The 26,511-nt window shown below is 41.0% G+C and overlaps 2 protein-coding genes across 2 annotated transcripts in view; one reads left to right on the forward strand and one right to left on the reverse strand.

The window, feature by feature from the left end:
* The window catches only part of LOC139415386 (uronyl 2-sulfotransferase-like), a 165,806-nt gene extending 155,878 nt beyond the window's left edge, over window positions 1-9,928 (forward strand). The window contains exon 8 of the mRNA XM_071163499.1: window positions 8,310-9,928. Within this exon, the coding sequence (XP_071019600.1) occupies window positions 8,310-8,602 (293 nt within the window). The 3' untranslated portion in view covers window positions 8,603-9,928. The remainder of the gene's footprint in view (window positions 1-8,309) is intronic.
* Window positions 9,929-14,459: 4,531 nt separating this feature from the next.
* Window positions 14,460-26,511, reverse strand: part of LOC139415388 (solute carrier family 22 member 16) — a 53,573-nt gene continuing 41,521 nt past the window's right edge. The window contains exons 6-8 of the mRNA XM_071163500.1: window positions 18,199-18,308; window positions 17,958-18,057; window positions 14,460-17,787 (exon numbers count right to left, since the gene is read on the reverse strand). Of these exons, the coding sequence (XP_071019601.1) occupies window positions 17,620-17,787; window positions 17,958-18,057; window positions 18,199-18,308 (378 nt within the window). The 3' untranslated portion in view covers window positions 14,460-17,619. The remainder of the gene's footprint in view (window positions 17,788-17,957; window positions 18,058-18,198; window positions 18,309-26,511) is intronic.

The following is a 26,511-nucleotide window of genomic DNA, read 5'->3' on the forward strand; positions in this document are numbered from 1 at the left end:
ACAATAAATTGGGTAAATTTTGGGCCATTCCTCCTGACAGAGCTGGTGTAACTGAGTCAAGTTTGTAGGCCTCGTTGCTCGAAAACGCTTTTTCAGTTCTGCACACGAATTTTCTATAGGATTGAGGTCAGGGCTTTGTGATGGCCACTCCAATACCTTGACTTTGTTGTCCTTAAACCATTTTGCCCCAACTTTGGAAGTATGCTTTGGGTCATTGTCCATTTGGAAGATCCATTTGCGACCAAGCTTCAACTTCCTGACTGATGTCTTGAGATGTTGCTTCAATATATCCACATAATTTTCCCTACCTCATGATGCCATCTATTTTATGAAGTGCACCAGTCCCTCCTGCAGCAAAGCACCCCCACAACATGATGCTGCCACCCCCGTGCTTCACGGTTGGGATGGTGTTCTTCGGGTTGCAAGCCTCTCCCTTTTCCCTCCAAACATAACAATGGTCATTATGGCCAAACAGTTCTATTTTCGTTTCATCAGACCAGAGGACATTTCTCCAAAAAAGTACAATCTTTGTCCCCATGTGCAGTTGCAAACCGTAGTGTGGCTTTTTTATGGCGGTTTTGGAGAAGTGGCTTCTTGCTTGCTGAGCGGCCTTTCAGGTTATATCGATATAGGACTCATTTTACTGTGGATATAGATACTTTTGTACGTGTTTCCCCCAGAATCTTCACAAAGTCCTTTGCTGTTGTTCTGGGATTGATTTGCACTTTTCGCATCAAAGTACGTTCATCTCTAGGAGACAGAACGCTTCTGCTTCCTGAGCGGTATGACGGCTGCGTGTTCCCGTGGTGTTTATACTTGCGTACTATTGTTTGTACAGATGAACGTGGTACCTTCAGGCGTTTGGAAATTGCTCCCAAGGATCGACCAGACTTGTGGAAGTACACAAAAAAAATTGAGGTCTTGGTAGATTTCTTTTGATTTTCCCATGATGTCAAGCAAAGAGGCACTGAGTTTGAAGGTAGGCCTTGAAATATCCTGACCTCGTGAGATATACATGGTGGAGGCTCCATCAAGCTAGTCGTCATGATTATGCCATTCTCTCTGGCACCAAAAGTTTAAAACGTTTTGATAGGGGACAGAATGCGGTCAGACCATCACATAATTCGCGCATACATACATACATTCTTACAGAATTTCCACGTGGCTGAGGATATTGTAAATTTTATCAAAGCCTATTGAATAATAACTTAATAAGAAGAATTTATAACAGACTATTTCCTGACATAACATAGATCCCCTTATTGTATGGGACACTTTTAAATGTGCCTTTAGAGGCCATGCAATTCAGTACTCATCTCTAAAACAAAAGCATTTTAGGTTGAGTCCATATTAACAAAGGAAATGTAAGGAATAATTGTACAGTTAGATAGCAATAACAACTGTAACATAGAGGCTCAGAATAAGTTATGGCAAAAAAAAAAAGAAATGGAGGAACTTATTCAAGAAAGATCTAGCGTAATATATTATAAAAATAAAGCAAACTGGATGTTATATGGGGAAAAATGCACCGAATTGTTTTTTTTTAATCTTCAACATAGAAATTGCTACCAAAACAAATTTACTGAACCCTTTTACAAATGATGGTTACCCATGATTCACCAAATGATATTTTGAAAGAGGCAGTATAGTACTTTAAGCATATATTTTCGTTTCACTCTCCTCCAACTCCACTAAGCGAAGCTATTTGTATGGATTTTTTCCCTATTGATAACGTAAAATTAACAGCTGTACAGAAAGATTACAAAGGAGGAACTTCTTGATATAATTAAAGCCTTTAAGTCCAGGAAAACTCCAGGGCTGGATGGCATACCAGTGGAGGTGTACCAAACCTTTTTTGATAAACTCAGTGGACCGTTAATAGTATGTTTGTGCCACTCTTATATAAATGGTAGATTATCGGACACTCAACAAGAAGGTCTGATATCATTATTACTGAAACAGGATCCAAGTGGTAAATATAAAGATCCAGTCAATTAAAAAAATTGTGGGCCTCTTACACTTCAGTGTTGTGATGGAAAAATTCTAGCAAAATGCTTAGCACATAGAATTTTAAAGGTTTTGTCGGATATTATTAATTCTAATAAGACAGGTTTTTTACATGGATGATACATTGGAGGCAATATAAGACTGAAACAACAGAACACTATGAAATATCTGGGAAGCCAGGCCTGGTATTCATAGCTGACTTTGAAAAGGCATTTAATAAAGTACGACTGGAGTTTATATATAAATGCCTAGAATATTTCAATTTTGGAGAATCGCTTATAAAATAGGTTCAAGTTATGTATAGTAATCCTAGGTGTAAAATAGTAAATAATGGCAACACCTCAAAGTTTTCAACTGTCAAGAGGAGTAAAACAAGGTTGTCCACTATCGGCACATCTCTTTATTATTTCCATTGAAATGTTAGCTGTTAAAATCAGATCCAACAATAATATTAAGGGATTAGAAATCCAGGGCTTAAAAACAAAGGTGTCATTGTACGCTGATGATTCATGTTTTCTTTTAAATCCACAAAAATTGAAACCCTCCACAGCCTCAGAGGATCTAGATACTTTTTCTAACCTCTCTAGATTAAAACCAAATGATGATAAGTGATGATACTATATTACATATTGGATCACTAAAAAGTACAACTTTTACATTACCGTGTAGTTTACCAATAAAATGATCGGACAGTGATGTGGACAGACTCGGTATACGTATCCCGAAATAAATAAATTATCTCACTGCAATACATTTGAATAGAAAGTTATCAAAATAGATAAGATCTTGCTACCATGGAAAGGAAAAGACATGTCTATTTGTGGGGGGAAAATCACCCTGATTAACTATTCAAACATATCACTATTTGCTTATGGTTTCGCCTACACCAAGCGACCTGTTTTTTTTAAATATTCCATTTTATTTGGAATGGCAAGACAGACAAAATTAAAAGGGCCTATTTATATAATGAATATGATTTCAGAGGGCAAAAATGATTACATATTAAAGCATTAGACCTCTCACTAAAGGTGTCAGTCATACATAATTTATACTTAAATCCAAACTGGTTCTCTAGCAAATTAGTAAGAATGTCTCACCCTGTCACTGGTGTAGAGAGGAGTAGGCAGGAGCAGGTTTAGAACTACTGAATTGATTTAAATGTAATTATATATATATATTTTTAAATGTAACCTTTATTTAACTAGGCAAGTCAGTTAGGAGGGAACAGTGGGTTAACTGCCTTGTTCAGGGGCAGAACGACATATTTTTACCTTGTCAGCTTGGGGATTCGATCTAGCAACCTTTCGGTTACTGGCCCAATGCTCTAACCACTAGGCTACCTGCCATCCCCCCGTTAAGCACCATAGATCAAAGCGGGACAGAACCGAAATGCTGATGTGCTCAAAATATATCTTCATGAATAAAAAGGCACAGGGCGAACCCAAAGTGCAAAATTTAAAGTACTCAGGAAATAGTAGGATAGATTCCACTCAGGAAAACAAGTAACATTTACAGTGACCGACAAAGACAAATGCCAGAGGGAGTATATATACAGTGATAGAGTGGGGATTGGAACCAGGTGTGTGTAATGATGACGAGACAAGTCCAGGGTTGATGAGTGAAGGGCGTTTGCCAGCAGTAGGTTCGGCAGCAGCTAGAAGGCCGGCGACGCCGAACGCCTGAGCTGGACAGGAGGGGAAGCCAAAGCGAAGGCTGCTGTGACACACCCCATGTTCAAGAATGGGCTTTTTCCCTTTATTCAGATTACAGCCGCTCACTTTCGGTTATTTGAACATGAAATCATCTCAAATATCGTTCTTTTTTAAACAAGCCATAGAAAGTTAATTGCAATTTCAGTTTAATCCACCACAAAAAAAACTGAACAAATAATTCAACAAATATTGTGGTTAAACTCAAATATAGTAATTGATCAAATATTTTTTATTTTCGCTAAAATAAAATAAAAAGGTATAATCTTTGTCAATTATATCATAAATAGGGCTGGTTGAGTTATGTCACACGTGCAGCTAACAACTATATGGAAATGTATGCTCTACCAAAAATACAACCAACTGATTGCAGCATTACCGCAAAAAAATGGAAGAGGCAAGTGAAAGGGGGAAAAGTAAGGAACTTGCATTAAAGACCAAAATTGGTTAAGAAAATGGTGAGAAAAAAATATATATATACCACTTTCAATTAAAGACCAAAATGACAGCTGTGCCATATAGATTGCAAAATAGTTGGGAAGAGATTTTCTATGTACCGATTCCATGGCACACTGTTCATGAATTGACACGTAAAACGATGCCAGATTCAGAACTATTTAAATTATTATACACAATTCTTGCAACCAATAGAATGTTATATACAGTGCCTTGCGAAAGTATTCGGCCCCCTTGAACTTTGTGACCTTTTGCCACATTTCAGGCTTCAAACATAAAGATATAAAACTGTATTTTTTTGTGAAGAATCAACAACAAGTGGGACACAATCATGAAGTGGAACGACATTTATTGGATATTTCAAACTTTTTTAACAAATCAAAAACTGAAAAATTGGGCGTGCAAAATTATTCAGCCCCCTTAAGTTAATACTTTGTAGCGCCACCTTTTGCTGCGATTACAGCTGTAAGTCGCTTGGGGTATGTCTCTATCAGTTTTGCACATCGAGAGACTGAAATTTTTTCCCATTCCTCCTTGCAAAACAGCTCGAGCTCAGTGAGGTTGGATGGAGAGCATTTGTGAACAGCAGTTTTCAGTTCTTTCCACAGATTCTCGATTGGATTCAGGTCTGGACTTTGACTTGGCCATTCTATCACCTGGATATGTTTATTTTTGAACCATTCCATTGTAGATTTTGCTTTATGTTTTGGATCATGGTCAAGCCTGAAATGTGGCAAAAGGTCGCAAAGTTCAAGGGGGCCGAATACTTTCGCAAGGCACTGTATATTGGGATACAAACTTCCCAGCTCTGCAAATTTTTTTGCAAGGAGGCAGAGTCATTAGATCATTTATTTTGGTACTGTCCATATGCAGCTCGTTTTTGGTCACAGGTCCAGGAATGGTTGAAGAATTGCAACATTTACCTGGAGAAAACGCTGCAGATAGCAATACTGGGTGATTTGAAAAGTCATAGTCAATCGATCAATAATATAATACTTTTAGCAAAAATGTTTATCTTTAACTTATAATCTGTAGAGACTGAGAATAGAAAGGTTCAGAACTTTTTTGAATAGCACAGTTGAAAAATATATGGCAGATAGAAATCTGAGATAGGTGAGAGGGGTTGAATGGAGCTGAAGGGTGGGACTAATAACAACAAGATAACAAACGTAAAATATACTGTGTCTGTAAAATGTATATAGGCTCAGAACTTTTGTGAAATAGCACAGTTAAAAATGTATGGCAAATAGAAATCAAACTGGATGTACATCAGAAATAGAGGAAGGACTAATAACAAACAAAATATAACTATTGTAAAATAGATTGTGTCCGTAAAATGTATATAGTATGTATAAACTAGAAGTAGAAGCCTCCGGTACCAGTCAAAAGTTTGGACACACCTACTCATTCAACGGTTTTTCTTTATTTATACTATTTTCTACATTGTAGAATAATAGTGAAGACATCAAAACTATGAAATAACACATATGGAATCATGTAGTAAACAAAAAAGTATTAAACAAATCCAAATATATTTTAGATTCATCCAGGTTATAAGGTGGCTGTGTTGAAGAATCTAAAATATATTTTGATTTGTTTAATACTTTTTTGGTTACTACATGATTCCATATGTGTTATTTCATAGTTTTGATGTCTTTACACACTCTTTGCATTCTCTCAACCTGCTTCACCTGGAATGCTTTTCCAGCAGTCTTGAAAGAGTTCCCACATATGCTGAATACTTGTTGGCTGCTTTTCCTTCACTCTCCGGTCCAACTTATCCCAAACCATCTCAATTGCGTTGAGGTTGGGAATGTGGAGGCCAGGTCATCTGATGTAGCACTCCATCACTCTCCTTCTTGGTGAAATAGCCCCTACACAGCCTGGAGGTGTGTTGGGTCATTGTCCTGTTGAAAAACAAACGATTGTCCCACTAAGCGCAAAACAGATGGGATGGCGTATCGCTGCAGAATGCTGTGGAAGCCATGCTAGTTAAGTGTGCCTTGAATTGTAAATAAATCACAGACATTGTCACAGATTTCCACCTGTCTAAATATCCATTACTTGTGTTTTTTGGCCTAAGCAAGTCACTTCTTATTGGTGTCCTTTAGTAGTGGTTTCTTTGCAGCAATTCGACCATGAAGGCCTGATTCACACATTCTCCTCTGAACAGTTGATGTTGAGATGTGTCTGTTGCTTGAACTCTGAAGCATTTATTTGGGCAGCATTTTCTGAGGCTGGTAACGCTAATGGACTTATTCTCTGCAGCAGAGGTAACTCTAGGTCTTCTTTTCCTGTGGCGGTCCTCACGAGAGCCAGTTTCATCATAGCGCTTGATGGTTTTTACAACTGCACTTGAAGAAACTTGGCAGATGGGATGGCGTAACGTAATGATGGACTGTTGTTTCTCTTTGCTTATTTGAGCTGTTCTTGACATAATATGGATTTGTTTTTTTTTACCAAATAGGGCTATCTTCTGTATACCACCCCTACCTTAACTTTTAACAAGGCACACCTGTTAATCGAAATGCATTCCAGGTGAGCACCTTATGAAGCTGGTTAAGAGAATGCCAAAGAGTGTGCAAAGCTGTCATCAAGGCAAAGTGTGGCTACTTTGAAGAATCTTGAAGAATTTGTTTAACCCTTTTTTGATTACTACTGATTCCATATATGTTATTTTATAGTTTTGATGTCTTCACTATTATTCTACAATGCAGAAAATAGTAAAAATAAAGACAAATCCTGCAGTGAGTAGGTGTGTCCAAACTTTTGACTGGTACGGTAAGTGTTGTTTATTAGTTTACTCCAATTAGGTGAGGGGTGCTAGGGTTTGCAGGAAATAATACAATTAAATATATATTTTAAAAAGATGTGTGTTCCTAATATATAATATACACACACAGTGCCTTGCAGAACTATTTATCCCCCTTGGTGTTTTTCCAATTTTGTTTGTCTTCAAGAGATTTGAGACTGGGACAGAGGTTCACCTTCCAGCAGGACAATGACCCTAAGCATACTGCTAAAGCAACACTTGAGTGGTTTAATGGGAAACATTTAAATGTCTTGGAATGGCCTATTCAAAGCCCAGACCTCAATCCAATTGAGAATCTGTGGTATGACTTAAAGATTGCTGTACACCAGCGGAACCCATTCAACTTGAAGAAGCTGGAGCAGTTTTGCCTTGAAGAATGTGCAAAAATCCCATTGGCTAGATGTGCCAAGCTTATATAGACATACCTCAAGAGACTTGTAGCTGTAATTGCTGCAAAAGGTGGCTCTACAACGTTTTGACTTTGGGGGGTTGATAGTTATGCACGCTCAAGTATTCAGAATTTTATTTGTCTTATTTCTTGTTTGTTTCATAATAAATAATATTTTGCATCTTCAAAGTGGTAGGCATGTTCTGCAAATCAAATGATACAAACCCCCAAAATGTTTAATTCCAGGTTGTAGGGCAACAAAATGCCCAGGGGGGTGAATTCTTTCGCAACCACTATATGTGATATATATTTATATTTAAGCAATAAGGCCCAAGGAGGTGTGGTATATGGCCAATGTACCACAGCTAAGGGCTGTTCTTATGTATGACACAGCCCTTAGACGTGGTATATTGTCCATATAACACAAACCCCCCAAATTGCCATTATAAACGGGTTACCAAGTCAGTTAAGACCAAACTCTTATTTACAATGATGGCCTACACCGGCCAAACCCGGACGGTGCTGGGCCAATTGTGTGCCGCCCTATGGGACTCCCAATCATGACTGGATGTGATACAGCCTGGATTCGAACCAGGGACTGTAGTGACACCTCTTGCACTGAGATGCAGTGCCTTAGACCGCTGCACCACTCGGGATATAACACAGCTGTCAGCCAATTAGCATTCTGGGCTCGAACCACCCAGTTTATAAATATAAATATATTTTTACCCCAAAAAATACATGGGGGATTGGAAGTAATGCAGACAATTACATTGATAGAAGCTACAATCTATCCACAATATTAAAGCTGATCTAGCCACACACACAAAAAAAAAAAATCTTCACTTTGATGGCTGACAATATGTCTCCTCTTCGCATTTCAACCATACATCAGTAACTTCCTGTTATGTTTCTTTGTCTCCTCCCCTTCCGGCAGACTACATGAAGATGGGGAACATGACTGGCACGGTGCGTAAACACACACCCACTCTGGAAGCTCTTCAGGTGTTATACCACCGTATGCGCTACGAGTACGACTTCTACAACTTCATCCGAGAGCAGTTCCACCTGATGAAGAAGAAGATTGGCCTCAAGTCGGTCTCCCGACCCACTGCCCACCAGGCCTCCTTCCTAAGAGAGCTGGCCGTCCGAACCCCAGAGCCCCTTGACGAAGATGAGGAGTTGGAGACCGACCTCGAGGACGCCAACAGCTGGTTCGTCCAGCCCTGACAGGTCCCGTGGCGACTGAAGACTTTACCAGCAGCTGGTTGGCTGGAGGTGGCATGAGAAGGGGGCGGGGAATACGCCCTGTCTGTCAGCATTCCCAGGAGGACGATTGGTTGGGGGTGTGTGGATCCTGATGCCCGTGTTTTTACGGGCTCCATTTTCCGTTTGGCTCGGACTCTCTGCTCATGGCTGAGGACCTTGGGAGTGGGCGGATGGATGGATGGATGGATGGGCGGATGGATGGATGGATGGATGGATGGACTAACTGCCATATTTAAAGATTGAAGATTGAAGATTAATGGAATCTTTAAAAATGTAACTTTGGTTGTTTTAAGGTTTGATTTGACTTGGTTTAGCTCAAATGTGACAGTGTCTATGGATAACAGAATCAGTTTGAAATGATATAAGACGGTCAAATGGCAAGAAGAGCACCCAACTATGAATTCAGAGAATTCCAAACGTGTGCCTATGATTGGATTAGACATTTATCCAACAATATATGAAGATGGGTTGAATATTTTGGGACATAACTAGGGAAATATTGAGGAAATATTATGTTCATTGGTGAAAATGTATGTTTGTCCTCAATTGTCGATGTTTTCATAAGACAGAGCATTAATGTTTTACATCCTACAACAACAATAAACACTCAAAGAAAAATATTTTATTAAAAAGATAGAGCTGAAGGATGAAACATTTTAATCCAAAGCTTTACCTGAACTCACCAAATGATATTACCATTTGTTAAGTCTTAACTCACTGCACTTAATCTTATTTTGATATTGTTCAACTTCAGATGTCTACTTTGTTTTCTCTGTTTCCAAACTCTCTCCTGACTCTCAGTTCTACAGTATTTCATAGTGCAGCCATGGGTGTTACACTTTGGTCATTTTAGGTAACTCAACATCCAGAAAATAAATGGCCACCACCAAGCGATTACCTAGCATTAGTACCTACAGTATGCCGTACAACATGCCAATCTAATATACAGATTGTGGTAAGGCCTATGTAGCCATTGTCATTGTCTTCCGTGTGGATTTTGTTATTGACAGTTTAATTTATTATTATTATTATTATTATTATTATGTATTCATTTGCATTCCAGATAAGATTCTCAGGAAAAAAAAAAGGTTTCTTACAAAGTTGAAATCATTTGTACTTTTAGGATTCTTACAACTATCGAGTTATTCATACTATCTAAAGATGAGTCAAAGGTCCAAAATAAAATATGATCAGCTTAAAGAAATGGCGAAACTGTTTTACAATGAATGGAATCCATGAATTTCAATATCCTCAGAGAGTTTTCAAAATAAAAACCTAACAATTGCAGTTGTCTGTGCTTTCCCTCTCATTCTTAATTATACAAAGGAGTGCTAGCCTATTGTTTTCCAATTCGAGAGGATACATTTCATGTACATTTACCCACCTATCTCTGGATCCATGAAAGAAATGCAGCCTCTGTTATGTGCTAACAACATGATCAACCAGAAGTACTAGGTTATTCCGGTGTAAGTGCTGTTCCAGTTCCCCTTGATTAAGAAGAAAATTGGCCTCAAGTCGGTTTCCCGACCCCCTGCCCAACAGCCCCCCTTCCTGAGAGTAAAGGCCCAGTCTTCAACACCCCAGAGACCCTGAAGAAGGACGACCAAGACCCCAACAGCTGGTTGGTTACCACAGAAAAAGATGACTCAACCATTGAGCAATGATCAAATCTGGAAAGAAAAGTTTACGTCAGAACACTGCCAGTTTCCATTGACATTAACTGATAACCGCCATTGTTGCTATTTTGGAGTCGGAAGCTTAGTCCTCCATCAGACGTCCCTGTGAATCTCTTGGGTGCCCTGAGAACCGCTAATATGGACAGTGGATGAGATTGGCTGGACATGGTGTGATGAGGGGGCGTTTGCATTACAATCACAGAAGTAAGATTAGCCAATGCTGATCCCGACTTCAGGGGAAAATTAGAGACATGGATAGAGGGTTTGTGGGAGGTTGAAGGGATGAAGGAATTGGTGTGTTGAGAAGAAGACCAGGAGATGGGAGGGAATGTGGCGGGGTTGTTGGGGTCTACAGACTGTCTACAGCTGTTGAGCCATTTAGGGAGTTGGCCCACAGAGAAATCAGCTCGCTTCTATGTATTTGATTGTAGCTCCCACATTGACCAGCAGATGGCGGCATCTCCAATTCAGCTTGACTGACAGGTCAACCAAGACTTCAACTCTAGGTCACCTCTGGTGAACTCTGAAGACATTGTCTATATGGAAAATTAATATGAAGTAGCTAGTCCACTATATCAAAACTCCACAAACAATGTCCATATGAAAAATATAGTGAATATGGGTTTTAATGTGTCGCCTTCTTGTTTATGGGCCCTTTATTTCCACAGAACAGTGGTCACATTAAGCGGGCATATGGAGGTCAATGACATGAGATTGTTTTGGGATCAGTGCCACTACCTAAAATACCAATGTAATTGACAGGTATCCTAGTTTGTTCTAGTTTTCTTGGAATAATGACTTAATGAGGCTCTCTGCACATCCACACTGCCTGTCAGACACTGCATAATGGTACCAAACTATTCCTGTTATTGGGATATGTGTACATGTCACCATGGGTTTGTGCGTGCCTGCGTTTGTTCATGGGTGTGTGTGGGTGCGTCTGTGCATGCTTGTGTCAGTATGCTAGTCTAAGAGGGGTATCCTACGAAGCGAGCTTGATCTACTTAGGGTTTTCTAAAGCTAGTCAGCTTCAGTTAGCTTCACATTCCTATACGGCTTCATCTGTACTATGATGGTGGATATTGCTTGTCCACCTGCCACTAACTCTAGCAGGCGTATAACTGCGCGTGCATGTCACACATGGCTAGTCAAACGCCAAACTCTTCATTGAGACAATCCTGAAACATCAATCTATGATTCTGTGCCAAAATCAAATTGAAATAATAGTTATCTTGCATATTCAACGGGCTATGTTGTGAAATAGCATTTTAGAAGTGCTTTACATGTTAATGCCACTTTGGTGTGCTTATCAATGCACAAATACTGTTTTCCCATTCCTATTGATCATAGAAAAGTTTTACATTGCTTGAAGTTTAAAATGCATTCTGTAAGTGTAATGTGATATATTTTAACATTACTGTTTTTTTCAACAACAACAAAAAAGTGTTTGATTAACCAAATATTTAATCAGTCATCTTCCTCAAATTAAGGGGATGCTGATGCAATCTTTGCAAGAGGGAGGGAATCTGATTTCATTGGTCCTCAACTCGTTGCTCAGTCATTTAATTCAGGGTAAGTGGAGTTAGCCTGCCCCTGAGCAGGTTCATTCTGAAGGATTCTTTGCCATAGAAATTTACCAGGCTAAAAGGTGAGCTTTCGTATGACCGGTTATCCCAAGTAGACCAAAGTGACTTTGCTAACTCCTCAAACCTGCTTCGTAGGATACCCATAAGGTCAGTATGCCGTAGATCAAATGAGCCTGACTTAGGTATTTATGTTGCTGCTATTTCTGTTACATAGAGAAATGAGCTGGTGGAAGAAAGCGAGAGGGAGAGGAGTGTGAGCTGCTCCTCACACACACACTCCTCTCCCTCTCGCTTTCTTCCACCAGGGCCCATGCACCAGCTCGTTTCTCTTTCTCAGAGTCCAGCAAGCGCTGGTTTCCTTCTCTTTCTTTCCCACCCTCTTTTCATTACCCTTCGCTCTGTCACAAGCCTCACTGCATAGGGTCTAATGGTGACCAAGCTCTGTATAGGTCACCACTACAAAGCCTACCACTGATAGCATAAAATGTGTGTGTACAAGTGAAGTCTGTATCAGTCAGTGTGTCTGGTAGAGACACATACACCAGATACTCTGGATGCTAATACTTGAGCAAAACAGATCCAGATGACAGATGACTACTGTGCTTGAGGTAGTGTGTTTGTGGCTGTGGTGTAGAAGATGGAGCTGGCAGTGAAGACCCCCTCCTCCTCCCCTCTCCAGCAGCGAATGGAAAGCTGTGTGTGTCGATGGACTGGCCCTGGGCTCACTCCACACACACAGAAACTCTGTATACACACTCTGTCCTCCACACACATAATAAAAAATTAAAGGCATGAGCTGGCTCACACCAGTGGCGCTCAATGTCGATTTTTTAAATGTGTATGGCCTCATTTCTATTACAGCATATTGGACCTTTCATATTTCTTTCACCCAGCTCAATGTAACATCGATGGGGTTAGACTACTACATGATACTCACATTTTCCCTATACCTTTCATGAGGTTGCTACAACCTAGCCTACAAATGAAAGTGTGAATGTAGGGGCACAGGCCGAGATAAATTAGCGTAATCAAGGTGACAGACAGTGACACATTCAACACCGCTTGCCTGCAATCTAGCTGATGTAGGGTGTAATCATTAGTCCAACAGTTGCAAATGTGAGTTTCTACATTTGAGAAATGTTTTTGTGCTGGGGAAGAGAAGCTTTCTCTTTTGGAGCTGTGAGATTACATAGAATACAGTATAAAGGCTTTATGAACACATTTGATTTAACTAGGCAAGTCAGTTAAGAACAAATTCTTATTTACAATGACAGCCTACCAGGGAACAGTGGGTTAACTGCCTTGTTCAGGGGCAGAATGACATGTTTTTACCTTGTCAACTCAGGGTATTGACCCAACAACCTTTCTGTTACTGGCCCAACACTCTAAGAACTAGGCTACCTGCCACCCCAAGGACATTAAGAACTCTAGAACCCTAGCTACCTGAATGAACCAGGAGAAAGGCCACAATATTTGTTAGACATCTCCTTTTAATTTCCCTTCAAATGAAAAAATTAAATAACATGAAACCTATCAGTACAAAAATACACATTAACAATCAATTCAATGATTGTTAGACTGTTAAAACAAACAAAAAATGACAATTGCATCAGTTGCTTTTTTTGATGAGGATGTTTTATAGATTTCCAATGTCAGGAAACCAAATATCAGAGCTGTGTGTGTTCGTTTACATAGTATATTGCCTGATTATGTTTTAGAATGATTTCAAAGCAGATCATAGTGTTCATCGTCACATCTTTGGTCAGAAACATCATGGTTTAAAGAGTATTCAGAACTTTTCGAAACATGAACAAAACCCATTCTTTCTTTTTTTAAATACAGCAATGTCTTTTTTCTATCTTTTCATCCAGCAACTATGCTCCTGTAACAGGGTTATATTGGTGATTCCCCTTGCCACTTTATTGTTAAGCCAATGGGTTTTTGGTTTGAGTTTGTTTTGCCTTCACCTACTCAACATGGCATCTTATTGGCTGGTTTGCGTAGCTTGCTTACAAGGGGGGATGTTCCAGTTAGAATCGTCCCAGTGAACAAGCACCAAACCAGCGGTAAGTTGTTGGTTGCAAAGCACTGTACATCAAAAGTAATTTTTATACTCTCAAGTGATGATTTAAACGTACAATTTATATCAAATTGTTTGTAAATGTTATTCGAACATCACACATAAGATGCAGCGGTTTTTGGAGAATATTTGTGGTGCATTTTGTTGTAGAGAATTCCCAGCAGTATTAGCTAGCAACTTACTGTGTCTGGTGGGGGGGTTCATATATTTTGTACAGTGCGTGAGTGCAGAGTTGGATGGTGAGACGTGCATTGCATGACGTGCAATTTTGTGTCGTTCTTATCAGGTACATTGTTAAATATATTATATTGTATATTGTAATTGTATTATTTTGGTAACTAGCCCAGTGAACAAGCACCAAACCAGCGTGCGTGAGTGCAGAGTTGGATGGTGTGACGTGCAATTTTGTGTCGTTCTTATCAGGTACATTGTTAAATATATTATATTGTATATTGTAATTGTATTATTTTGGTAACTACCCCAGTGAACAAGCACCAAACCAGCGTGCGTGAGTGCAGAGTTGGAAGGTGAGACGTGCATTGCATGACGTGCAATTTTGTGTTGTTCTTATCAGAATAAAGCTACATGACTGGTGCTACATGTTGGAGTTCCGTGTCGATGACTGATTGTACACAACGCAAAATGAGTACTGTTACACTCCCAACACAGAGAAAGAAGTCTACTTGATCCATTTCTGGATGGGAGACTAGAATGTAGCTTACTTCATTTATATTCATGCACACCCACACACACTCACTTCTTTAAGGTAGTCCATCGCATCAGAACACGCAAAAACAAACACAGGCGCAAGCGCGCATGTGCACGTCGGGACATCGGGCGATGACATGGAAACCGTCCACTAGGGGCAACAGTGAGCGCTGTTACCTTCAAGTTGGTTTCAGATGGAGATGGTGGCTGGGAGTACACATCTGCCTCTGGTGCATAAGGTTGCGTGTTTGAATCTAGCAATAGAAAGTCGTTCTTGAGATTTTTGTTTTAAGCCTATCCCAAACCTTAACGCTTACCTTAACCATTAGGAGTTAATACCTAACCTTAAGATTTCTGAGTTAATGCCTAAACTTAACCCTAACCTTAAAAATGTGGAGTTAATGACTAAACCTAACCTTTAGCACTTAGAAATGTAAAGTTTGGAACAACCTCAAAATTTGACATTTGAGGAACATGGATAAAAGTATAATTCTGATGTGAGACTGTGAGAGCTAGTTGGCATACACAGAGTAAGTGAAGGGTATTATCAAAGGCATCGTAAATTACATGGATTTTTAAAAAACATCACAGAGATCGAGAGAGAAAAAACTACAGCTACAGTGCATTTGGGAAGTACTCAGACCCCTTGACTATTTACACATTTTGTTACATTACAGCCTTATTCTAAAAATGGATTAAATTGTTATTTTCCCTTATCTACACACAATACCCCATAATGACAAAGCAAAAGCAGTTTTTTAGAAATGTTTGCGAATGTATTACGAATAAAAACTGCAATTTCACATTTACATAAGTATTCAGACCCTCTACACAGTACTTTGTTGAAGCACTGTTGGCAGCAATTACAGCATCAAATCTTGTTGGGAATGAAGCTACAAGCGTGGCACACCTGTATTTGTGGAGTTTCTCCCATTCTTCTCTGCAGATACTCTCAAGCTCTGTCAGGTTGGATGGTGAGCGTCAGCTACTTTCAGGTCTCTCCAGAGATGTTCAATCAGGTTGTCCTGTTGGAAGGTGAACTTTCCCCCCAGTCTGAGGTAGTGAGCGCTCTGGAGCAGGATGTTTCATCAAGGATGTCTATGTAATTTGCTCTGTTAATCTTTGACTCAATCCTGACTAGACTCCCAGTCCCTGCAGCTGAAAACAGCCCCACAGCATGATGCTGCCACCACCATGTTTCATGGTGCCAGGTTTCCTCCAGACGTGACGGTTAGCATTCAGGCCAAAGAGTTCAATCTTGGTTTCATCAAACCAGAGAATCCTGTTTCTCATAGTCTGTGAGTCCTTTATGTGTATTTTTGCAAACTCCAAGCAGGCTGTCATGTGCCTTTAACTGAGGAGTGGCTTGCGTCTAGCCACTCTACTATAAAGGCCTGATTGGTGGAGTACTGCAGAGATGGTTGTCCTTCTGGAAGGTTCTCACATCTCCACATAGTAAGTCTGGAGCTCTGTCAGATTGACCATTGGGTTCTTGGTCACCTCCCTCCCTAACCACCTCCCAATTGCTCAGTTTGGCCGGGAGGCCAGCTCTAGAAGAGTCTTGGTAGTTCCAAACTTCTTCCATTTAAGAATGAAAGAGGCCACTGTGTTCTTGAGAACCTTCAATGATGCAGACATTTTTTGGTACCCTTCCCCAGATCTGTGCCTCAACACAATCCTGTCTTGGAGCTCTACGGACAATTCCTTTGACCTCATGGCTGTGGGACCATATAGATACAGGTGTGTGCCTTTCCAAATCATGTCCAATCAATTTAATTTACCACAGGTGGACTCCAATCAAGCTGTAGAAACATCTCAAGAATGATCAATGGAAACAGGATGCACCTGAACTCAATTTCGAGTCTCATAACGAAGGGTCTGAATACTTATGTAAATAAGGTTCCTTTTTTTTGCCCAAAAAAATCTGAAAACCTGTTTTGTCATTATGGAGTATTGTGTGTAGATTGATAAGGATTTTTATTTTATTTAATCCATTTTAGAATAAGGCTGTAACGTCACAAAATGTGGAAAAGGAGAAGGAGACTAGTTTCCAAATACACTGTATATTATCACAGTGATATCTGAGATAGATTCAGTATAAAGTACTTATAGAAAACACAAACACTATGCACTTTTCTGTGTGTGTGTGTGTGTGTGTGTGTGTGTGTGTGTGTGTGTGTGTGTGTGTGTGTGTGTGTGTGTGTGTGCGTGCGTGCGTGCGTGCGTGCGTGTGTCGGTGGACTTCAGATAAACAAAGTACACTTTAAATGACATAACAATAGCATTGTTAGTAACACATAGCCAAAATCAGCTGCACTAGATGATCATCGGGCTGAATAGAGGTAACTAAATCACAGTCTCAGTCAGTGAAACGTCAAATTTCATACGCACACACACGGGCATGCACGCACACATGCATGCACACACACTTCCTTCATAGAATCTGCACACTCTTTCTTTCTCACTCTCAATCTCTCGCACACACATTCATTAGTGGCTGTGATTGGAAGGCACACGTGACGTGAATATCGAACATGAGGCTCAGTTTCATGTGGCTCTCATCAGGAGACTGAGATGTGGTGAATAAAGGGCCTTCACTTCGCTTCCCTCTGTCTCTGTCTGAACAGCTGCAGCCAAGGAACTCAGAGGTTGGCTGCGGTTGGTTGGCTCAACCAGAGCATACCAGCTCTGAAATTGGCCACTTTGCAGAACAAATGTAAAAAAAACACTTTATTACAAAAAGTTCTACTAAGGTTCCAAATTCGATGTTGTTTGTTTTGTTGGTTTCTTGGCATCGCTTCCAGTAGTCTCTCTCCTTCTCTCTCTCCTCCACTTCCTACCCCCTCTCTATCCCTGGCCACCTCCTTCTCTCTGGTTGGTGGTGAGGTGTATCCCTCAGGGCTTGTCGTCCAACTAGTTGCTCTGGATCTAGTTCATCTCCACCCCCTCCTCAGGGTCTTTCTTTCCCTGATCAGGGCTACTCTTCCTGCCTAGAGCCTCAGCCTCCTCCATGGTGCTGGTCAAGGGCTCACCCAGGGTCTCTGGTAACAACAGGGTCAGAACACCTATTATAAACGCCAGGATCCCCACAATCAGCTATGGGAGAGGAAAGGAAAGCAAAGAGAGGAGAAAAGGAAAGTGTTTGTTGAAGAACTAAAATGTGTCATCATAATCACAATACATGCTCTATCTACAGTGTCTGTCTGTCTGTCTGTCTGTCTGTCTGTCTGTCTGTCTGTCTGTCTGTCTGTCTGTCTGTCATTTACCTGTGGTAGGTATTGCCAGATGTCAGCTAGGTAGACACAGAAAGGAGCCACGATGCTGCCCACACGACACATCATACTGCCACTGCCCACCGCCAGGGACCTGAGGGGAGAACACACACACACACACACACAGACACACACACACACACACACACACACACACACACACACACACACCAAGTTCTATAATTGATAGCATCTGTTAGGATACATGAAGCATGTGGGATACATAAAGCTGTACCTGATGATAGTTGGGTAGAGCTCACAGGTGTAGAGGTAGATGAGACCAAAGGCTATGGCAATGGCAAACTTCCCTGTCATACTGAGGATGATGACTAACACCTCAATGTCCTGCAGCACAGAGGGAGAGGGGTGGGACAGAGTAGAGAAATAAATAGGAGAGAGAGAAATACATTGAAGATAAATAAATAGAAGAAAGAGAGAGCAATCAACAACAGTGCAACTCTAAACACTAACAAACATCTGTTGCCTGATTACGCAGGTCCCAGCCAATCACATCACAGCATCAGTCAACAATCAGTTATTCGAGCTGGAACACACCATTTCAACATGAGGAAATAAGCTACAATGTCTGATCTTTAAACTGAGATATATATTAGTAACTCTGTGATTGAAAAAAAACGGTTTGACTTTGAGGTTTGCTTTGCTTTAAGCCCAGTGAAGGAGAGAAGTACAGCACCACCCCTTCCACTCTTTCTGTCTCTCCTTCTCCTCCTCACTTCTCTCTGTCTCTGGTATCCTTCCCTGGCTGAGCTATCTGCTCATGTAATTGGAGCTGTGTGGTATGTGACCTACTCAGCCAAAGTTGCCTCCCACTCCACAGCAAGCACCCAACACAGTGTGTGTGTGTAATGATTTTCTTCTTCCTCTTCCTATGAAATATCGGACCAATGCGCAGCGTCGTAAGTGTCCATAATGTATTTATTAAACTGAACACAGAATACAAAAGAACAAGAGAAATAAAGGAAAACCGAAACAGTTGAGTATGGTATAACACAGACACAGAAAACAACTACCCACAACCCATAGTGGGAAAACAGGCTGCCTAAGTATGGTTCTCAATCAGAGACAATGATCGACAGCTGCCTCTGATTGGGAACCATACCAGGCCAAATACAGAAATACAAAACCTAGAATACAAAACATAGAATGCCCACCCCAACTCACGCCCTGACCAAACTAAAACAGAGACATAAAAAAGGAACTAAGGTCAGGACGTGACAGTTGCAGTGGTACTCCACTCCAGCTCAACCAATCTGACCCAGTGCACCTGCAGGACTATAATTCAGGCTGTTGCCATGCTGCAACAGATCCACAGTAAACTATACTGTAACAGGCCTCTCTCTCTCTGTTGGCCAGGAGCTCTGGCCTGCAGCTGCTATGGACCTTTACCAACAGATATGGAGATCCCGCCCTGCTGATGATGGAAAACAAGTGGCTACTGCTAGAGCAAACCTGTTAAAGCAGAATCCCACACAAGCACACAAAAACATATTGGACTTTATCACATGTAGCCAATAGGGCAGGGATCATCAACTAGATTCAGCTGCAGGCCAATTTTTTTCCTGAGCGGTTGGTCAGTGAGACGGGAACATAGTTTTCAAATAATTTGTAGACTGAGCCCAAACAGTAAGCAAGGTTAGAAATAATTATGTTTCAGTCAGATATTTGTGATGGTATACAATAATATCTCTCTATTATGCGTGAGAATACTTTAGAAGGGATTTCCGAAAAAATAAAATCACTTGGAGCCGACTTGTTGGCCGGGTCTGGTTAAGGTCAATTAAATGGGTGCGTTCGAGTGGATCACTTTTGTCAAGTTGATGGTCACCGACTTCATGCTGCAGCCATCACCTGTATTATGGGAGGCTCTATTGTGAATCAATGATTAAGATGTTTTTGTTTGACCCACGCAAACATGACGTGACTGAAACAACTTTGTAGAAATTCATGTATACAGTGGATCTGTACAAATTAATGTGATATTTGAGGCATTCCCTCTCAACAATTGAGTGTACAATGTGTATATATTTTAAGTTTGTGAGTGTGTGATATGGAGGTTGAAGACCAGTCTAGCTAACACAAACCTCTCTAAGTCCTTGGATCGCGCGTCAGCTAGGCTAGGCTAGTTGGAGACATGTTTATTTTCGACAAGATTTTAAAAAAAAAAAACATTTCTAAACAATGGCAACACTGCCATGTTGCACTGAGCCTTGCTGTTTTAAAACCACATTAGTGTCCGACTGTCACAGATAAACCTCCCCCGACTTCTCTCCTCGACTTTCATCTACAGTCAGCTGCTTTCACTTTACCACTCAAACCAGACACTTTTTGGACCCTTTCAAAAATGGGGGTATTAAAATATTTGACATTTGTACCACAAATCATTGTAAGGAGATAAAAAAAATGATGTTGAAATGTTACAAAAATGATAACATTCCTTTAAAAAGTATTGTTGTGACCAAATGATGGATTGGATTATATCGTTTTTCTTTTGTCATGGTGAAGGACCATAAAACCTAATTGAATGGATATGCTATGGGAGCAGAGTTCAGAGTTCAGAATTCAAAGTTTGGATGTAATTGGGCGGTAAGGTACAGGGACATGGGGCGCTGAAACTGATTTTTTTGAGAGGGACAATGCGGTCTGTGATAAGCAAGAAGGTAGAATGGGTCAGGTAAGGGTTAAAGTTAGGGCTAGGGTTAAGTCCAAGGATATTGTTAAGGCTAGGGTAAGGCCGGGTGAAGCAGTGATACCCAAATCCACACCTGCTGACATTACTGGAAATTCACTACAATGATACTCAGCTCAGTTACTGTATGTAAACCGTAGTCTGACTTTTTTATGGCGGTCTTGGAGCAGTGGCTTCTTCCTTGCTGAGTGGCCTTTCAGGTTATGTCAATACAGGACTAATTTTACTGTGGATAGAGATACTTTTGTACCGGTTTCCTCCAGCATCTTCACAAGGTCCTATGCTTTTGTTTTGGGATTGATTTGCACTTTTTGCACCAAAGTACGTTCATCTCTAGGAGACAGAGGGCGTCTCCTTCCTGAGCGGTAATGACAGCTGTGTGGTCCCATGGTGTTTATACTTGCGTACTATTGTTTGCACAGATGAACGTGGTACCTTCAGGCATTTGGAAATTGCTACCAAGGATGAACCAGAGTTGTGGAGGTCTACAATTTTTTTCTGAGGTCTTGGCTGATTTCTTTTGATTTTCCCATGATGTCAAGCAAAGAGGTACTGAGTTTGAAGGTAGGTCTTGAAATACATCCACAGGTCCACCTCCAATTGACTCAACTGTCAATTAGCTATTCAGAAGCTTCTAAAGCCTTGACATCATTTTCTGGAATTTTCCAAGCCGTTTAAAGGCACAATCAACTTAGTATATGTAAACTTCTGACCCACTGGAATTGTGATACAGTGAATGATAACTGAAATAATTTGTCTGTAAACAATTGTTGGAAAAATTACTTGTGTCATGCACAAAGTAGATGTCCAAACCGACTTGCCAATCTATGGTTTGTTAACAAGAAATTTGTGGAGTGTTTGAAAAACTAGTTTTAATGACTCCAACCGAAGTGTAAATACACTGCCCATAAAAATAACAAAAAACAGATAAATTGGCCAAATAGGTATTTTTTTTAAATGTATTAATACATTTGAATACATTCCAACATGTATTACGGAATGTATTTACAATGTATATCACAATATACGTTAAAAGCATTGTAAAGTGTATTTAATGCATGGAAAAAAATGCATTAAAGAGTATTTTATAATATATTTTCACATGTACCTATCAAAATATTTGGTAAATATATTTTTAAATGTACTTGGAAATGTTTTGTAAAATATATTCCAACATGCAATTAAACGTATTTGTAAGAAAAACCTATGGAAAATTTAATAAATTGTCCAAATCAAATTGTAACGAAATTACAGTCTTAATTGTTACATTTTAGTAGGCATCACATGTACTTGGTCTCACATGTACTTATATCAATCTCATTAAGACTGTAGAACTGGCAGTGTACACACTTAACCTTTAATTACAGAATAGAAGATAACACATTAAATGGCATGACAATCTGGCAAAGCGTTAGAGACAAAGCCACGCCCCCAACAAGCCACGCCTCCAAGTCTTCTAACAAGTGGCTGCCGCTACAATATATTTTGTCAAAATGCATTTTTACTTTACTTGACACATACAGTACCAGTCAAAAGTTTGGACACGCCTACTCATTCCAGAGTTTTTTTTTATTTTACTATTTTCTACATTGTAGAATAATAGTGAAGACATCAAAACTATGAAATAACATATATGGAATCATGTAGTAACCAAAGAAGTTACAGGTGTGGCATTTAAGAATCTGATTAAACAGCATGATCATTACCACGGTGCACCTTGTACTGGGGAAAATAAAAGGCCACTCTAAAATGTAAAGTTTTGTCACACAACACAATGTCACAGATCTCTCAAGTTTAGAGGGAGAGTGCAATTGGCATGCTGACTGCACAAATGTCCACCAGAGGTGTTGCCAGAGAATTTAAGGTTCATTTCTCTACGATAAGCTGCCTCCAATGTCGTTTTAGAGAATTTGGCAGTACGTCCAACCGGCCTCACAACCGCAGACCACATGTAACCACGCCAGCTCAGGACCTCCACATCTGGCATCTTTACCTGCGGGATTGTCTGAGACCAGCCACCCGAACAGCTGATGAACCTGAGGAGAATTTCTGTCTGTAATAAAGCCCTTTTGTGGGGAAAAACTCATTCTGATTGGCTGGGCTGGCTCCCCAGTGGGTGGGCCGGTTCCCACGTGTGTGGGCCTATGCCCTCCCAGGCTCATCCATGGCTATGCCCCTGCCCAGTCATGTGAAATCCATAGATTTATAGAATCCATAGAATTTATTTCAATTTACTTACATGAACTGTAACTCAGTAAAATCATTGAAATTGTTGCATGTTGCATTTATATTTTGTTCAGTATAGTTTGTTGTCATTAGTTCCAGTACAGTACAACATTAATAACATTTTTGTTGATCGGAAACAACAGTTCTATCATTCATTTCTGTTTTATTCATCTGCAAGAAAGCATGTTCCTTTAAGAGTGACTGATGACGTCACAGCTAGCGCGAGCTTGCAGTGTTAATTAACCTAACTCCCAAATTCAGCTATCACAGCAGATATCACAGATCAACAGAATAATTTTCAAATGAGAGAAAAATCATCATTCCTACCAGTCTCAGAAGATCCATGCTGGACACATGGAGATGGAAAAGTGCAAACAGAGAGCATGGGACATTTTGTTTTGGCACGGATTGTGCAAACAAATAGAGGACATTGTTGGTAAATGCCCCACCTGTCTTGACCTACACCCCTCAAATGCCAAAGAGCCAATGTTACATCACCAGATCTGCAGCTGAAAGCAGCTTTTGCCAGGCATGGCATCGTAGAGACTATAATATCTGACAGTCAAAGGAGTTTGAATCCTTCATAAAAGCATGGGATTTCACACGTCACCACAAGTCCGCATTACCTTCAAAGTAATGGCCTTGCTGACCTGAGCTTCAACCTGAGGTCGTCAGCTACAAGGAAATCCATGCGAAGCGTGCACAGAGACAACACTAAAAGCGATACTACGATAGGTCAGCTAGACCACTGCCACCACTGAACGACAGAGAGTCAGTTAGGATCCAGGAGCATGGCTACCAGCAGTGATCATCCAGCCAGCTGACACTGAAGTTCATATCATGTCTGCACCGCAGAAGGAGCGGTGTACCGCTGCAATCGGCCTCACCTACTGAACACAAAAGAACAACACACTGACCATATGCACTGTTTCTCTGAAAGAGAACGTGATGGACTAAACACACACACAGCACAACATACACCATACTTACCTGCAACACCACAAGAAATGTTGACTGACACAGAAGCGTGCTCAGCTTCATACCACACATGGTCAGGAAGAGAGGTCATGCTGTATAGCTGTCCTAGACCTGTAAAATGTCAAAGGGTGTAGGCGGGTCGCTGCCCTAAAAGAGTTACAGCCTATAAACTTGCTATTGAAAAGTTAACTTGAAATGCTTTGGTATTGTATTTGCTTGAAATGTTGAGATGTCATTGCTACAGTGAACAGCTGAGTTGCTGAGAAATCTTGGCTCTAAAAGTAACAGTATGTTGAATCATTGTTTCAGAGTCCCCTTTATGTTTCCAAAATGGCGTAGCAGTCGGACGTGTGTTTTGTCTTGTCCCGTGTAAATATAGTTTTTTCCCCTTGTTTTTTCGTATATACCGTGTATATATTTTAATATCAATTTCCATCTACGCACTGAACATACTCTCCTGCAACCCGTCTCACCCAACGTGGTACGGATCCGCTATTTTTTATACTTAAAAACTGGAACCCCCATCAAAAGCTAGCCAGCTAACTGGCTACTAGCTAGTAGTCAGTTAGCCATTGCTAAGCCCATCTACTAGGCCCATCTCCCGGCTAGCTGAAGAGGCCCATCAGCCACTCCTTGGGCCGACCCATCACGACTGGACTACCAACGTGAATTGCCCGAGGGGGTCTCTCAACTGGCTCCTCCATTGCGACGTCCCCTGAATGCCCATCCGCTAGCCTGCTAGCCGCGACCCGCTAGCTGTCTAGAGCACATCGGACTGTTAGCTTAAGAGACCCATCGGACAAATTCTTTGGCCACTATACATACACACGGAGCCCTGCTGATCTGTTTGCCAACTTAACTACACGAGGGGGCCACAACAGACTTTCTTCCATCGCGACACTCCTCAAAGGCCCTTATGCTAGCTTGCTATCCCCGACCAGCTAGCTGCGTGAAGCCACTCACTGGACTCCTATGATCACTCGGCTATTCATGCCTCTACCTAACGTTAATATGCCTTGTCCATTGCTGTTATGGATAGTAATTATTGCCTTATTTCACAGTTGAGCCTCTAGCCCTGCTCAATACGCCTTAGTTAAAACTTTAGTTCCACCTCCCACACATGCGGTGACATCACCTGGTTTAAATTATATTATACTAGAGACAATATCTCTTTCATCGTCACTCTATGCACAGGTTTACCCCCACTGTATTCACATCCTACCATACCCTTGTCTGTATATTATGCCTTGAATCTATTCCACTGTGCCCAGAAATCTGCTCCTTTTACTCTCTGTTCTGAACGAACTAGACGTCCAGTTCTTTTAGCCTTTAGCTGTACCCTTATCCTACTCCTCCTCTGTTCCTCTGGTGATGTGGAGGTTAATCCAGGCCCTGCAGTGCCTAGCTCTACTCCCATTCCCCATGCACTCTCATTTGTTGACTTCTGAAACCGTAAAAGCCTTGGTTTCATGCATGTTAACATTAGAAGCCTCCTCCCTAAGTTTGTTTTATTCACTGCCCTAGCATACTCCACCAACCTTGATGTCCTTGTCGTGTCTGAATCCTTGAAATTTCCATACGCAACTACAACATTTTCCATCAAGATAGAAATGCCAAAGGGGAAGGAGTTGCAATCTACTGCAGAGATAGCTTGCAAAGTTCTGTCAAACTTTCCAGGTCTATGCCCAAACCGTTCGAGTTTCTAATTTTAAGAATTAATCTCTCCAGAAATAAGTCTCTCACCACTGCTGCCTGTTATAGACTCCCCTCAGCTTCCAGCTGTGCCCTGGACACCATATGTGAATTGATTGCCCCCCATCTATCTTCAGAGTTCGTTCTGTTAGGTGACCTAAACTGGGATATGCTTAACACCCCAGCAGTCCTACAATCTAAGCTAGATGCCCTCAATCTCACATAAATGATCAAGGGAACCACCAGGTACAACCCTAAATCCGTAAACATGGGCACTGACCAACTTGCCCTCCAAATACACCTCTGCTGTTTTCAATCAGGATCTCAGCGATCACTGCCTCATTGCCTGCATCCGCTATGGGTCTGCGGTCAAACGACCACCCCTCATCACTGTCAAACGCTCCCTAAAACACTTTTGCGAGCAGGCCTTTCTAATCGACCTGGCCCAGGTATCCTGGAAGGATATTGACCTCATCCTGTCAGTCGAGGATGCCTGGTCGTTCTTTAAAAGTAATTTCTTCACCATCGTAAATAAGCATGCTCCATTTAAAAAAAATGTAGAACTAAGAACAGATATAGCCCTTGGTTCACTCCAGACCTGACTGCCCTTGACCAGCACAAAAACATCCTGTGGCGGACTGTGCAATAGCATTGAATAGTCCTTGCGATATGCATGCGATATGCAACTGTTCAGGGAAGTCAGGAAACTAAAGGCTAGCTTTTTCAAACAGAAATGTGCATCCTGTAGCTGTAACTCCAAAATGTTTTGGGACACTGTAAAGTCCATGGAGAACAAGAGACCCTCCTCCCAGCTGTCCACTGCACTGAGGCTAGGCGACACGGTCACCACCGATAAGCATGTCTCTACGATCGGCCATGCTTTCCTCCTGGCTACCCCAACCCTGGCCAACAGCTCCGGACCCCTCGCAGCTACTTGCCCGAGCC

This window comes from Oncorhynchus clarkii, chromosome 8, assembly GCF_045791955.1.
Source record: "Oncorhynchus clarkii lewisi isolate Uvic-CL-2024 chromosome 8, UVic_Ocla_1.0, whole genome shotgun sequence".
Classification (NCBI taxonomy): Eukaryota; Metazoa; Chordata; class Actinopteri; order Salmoniformes; family Salmonidae; genus Oncorhynchus; species Oncorhynchus clarkii.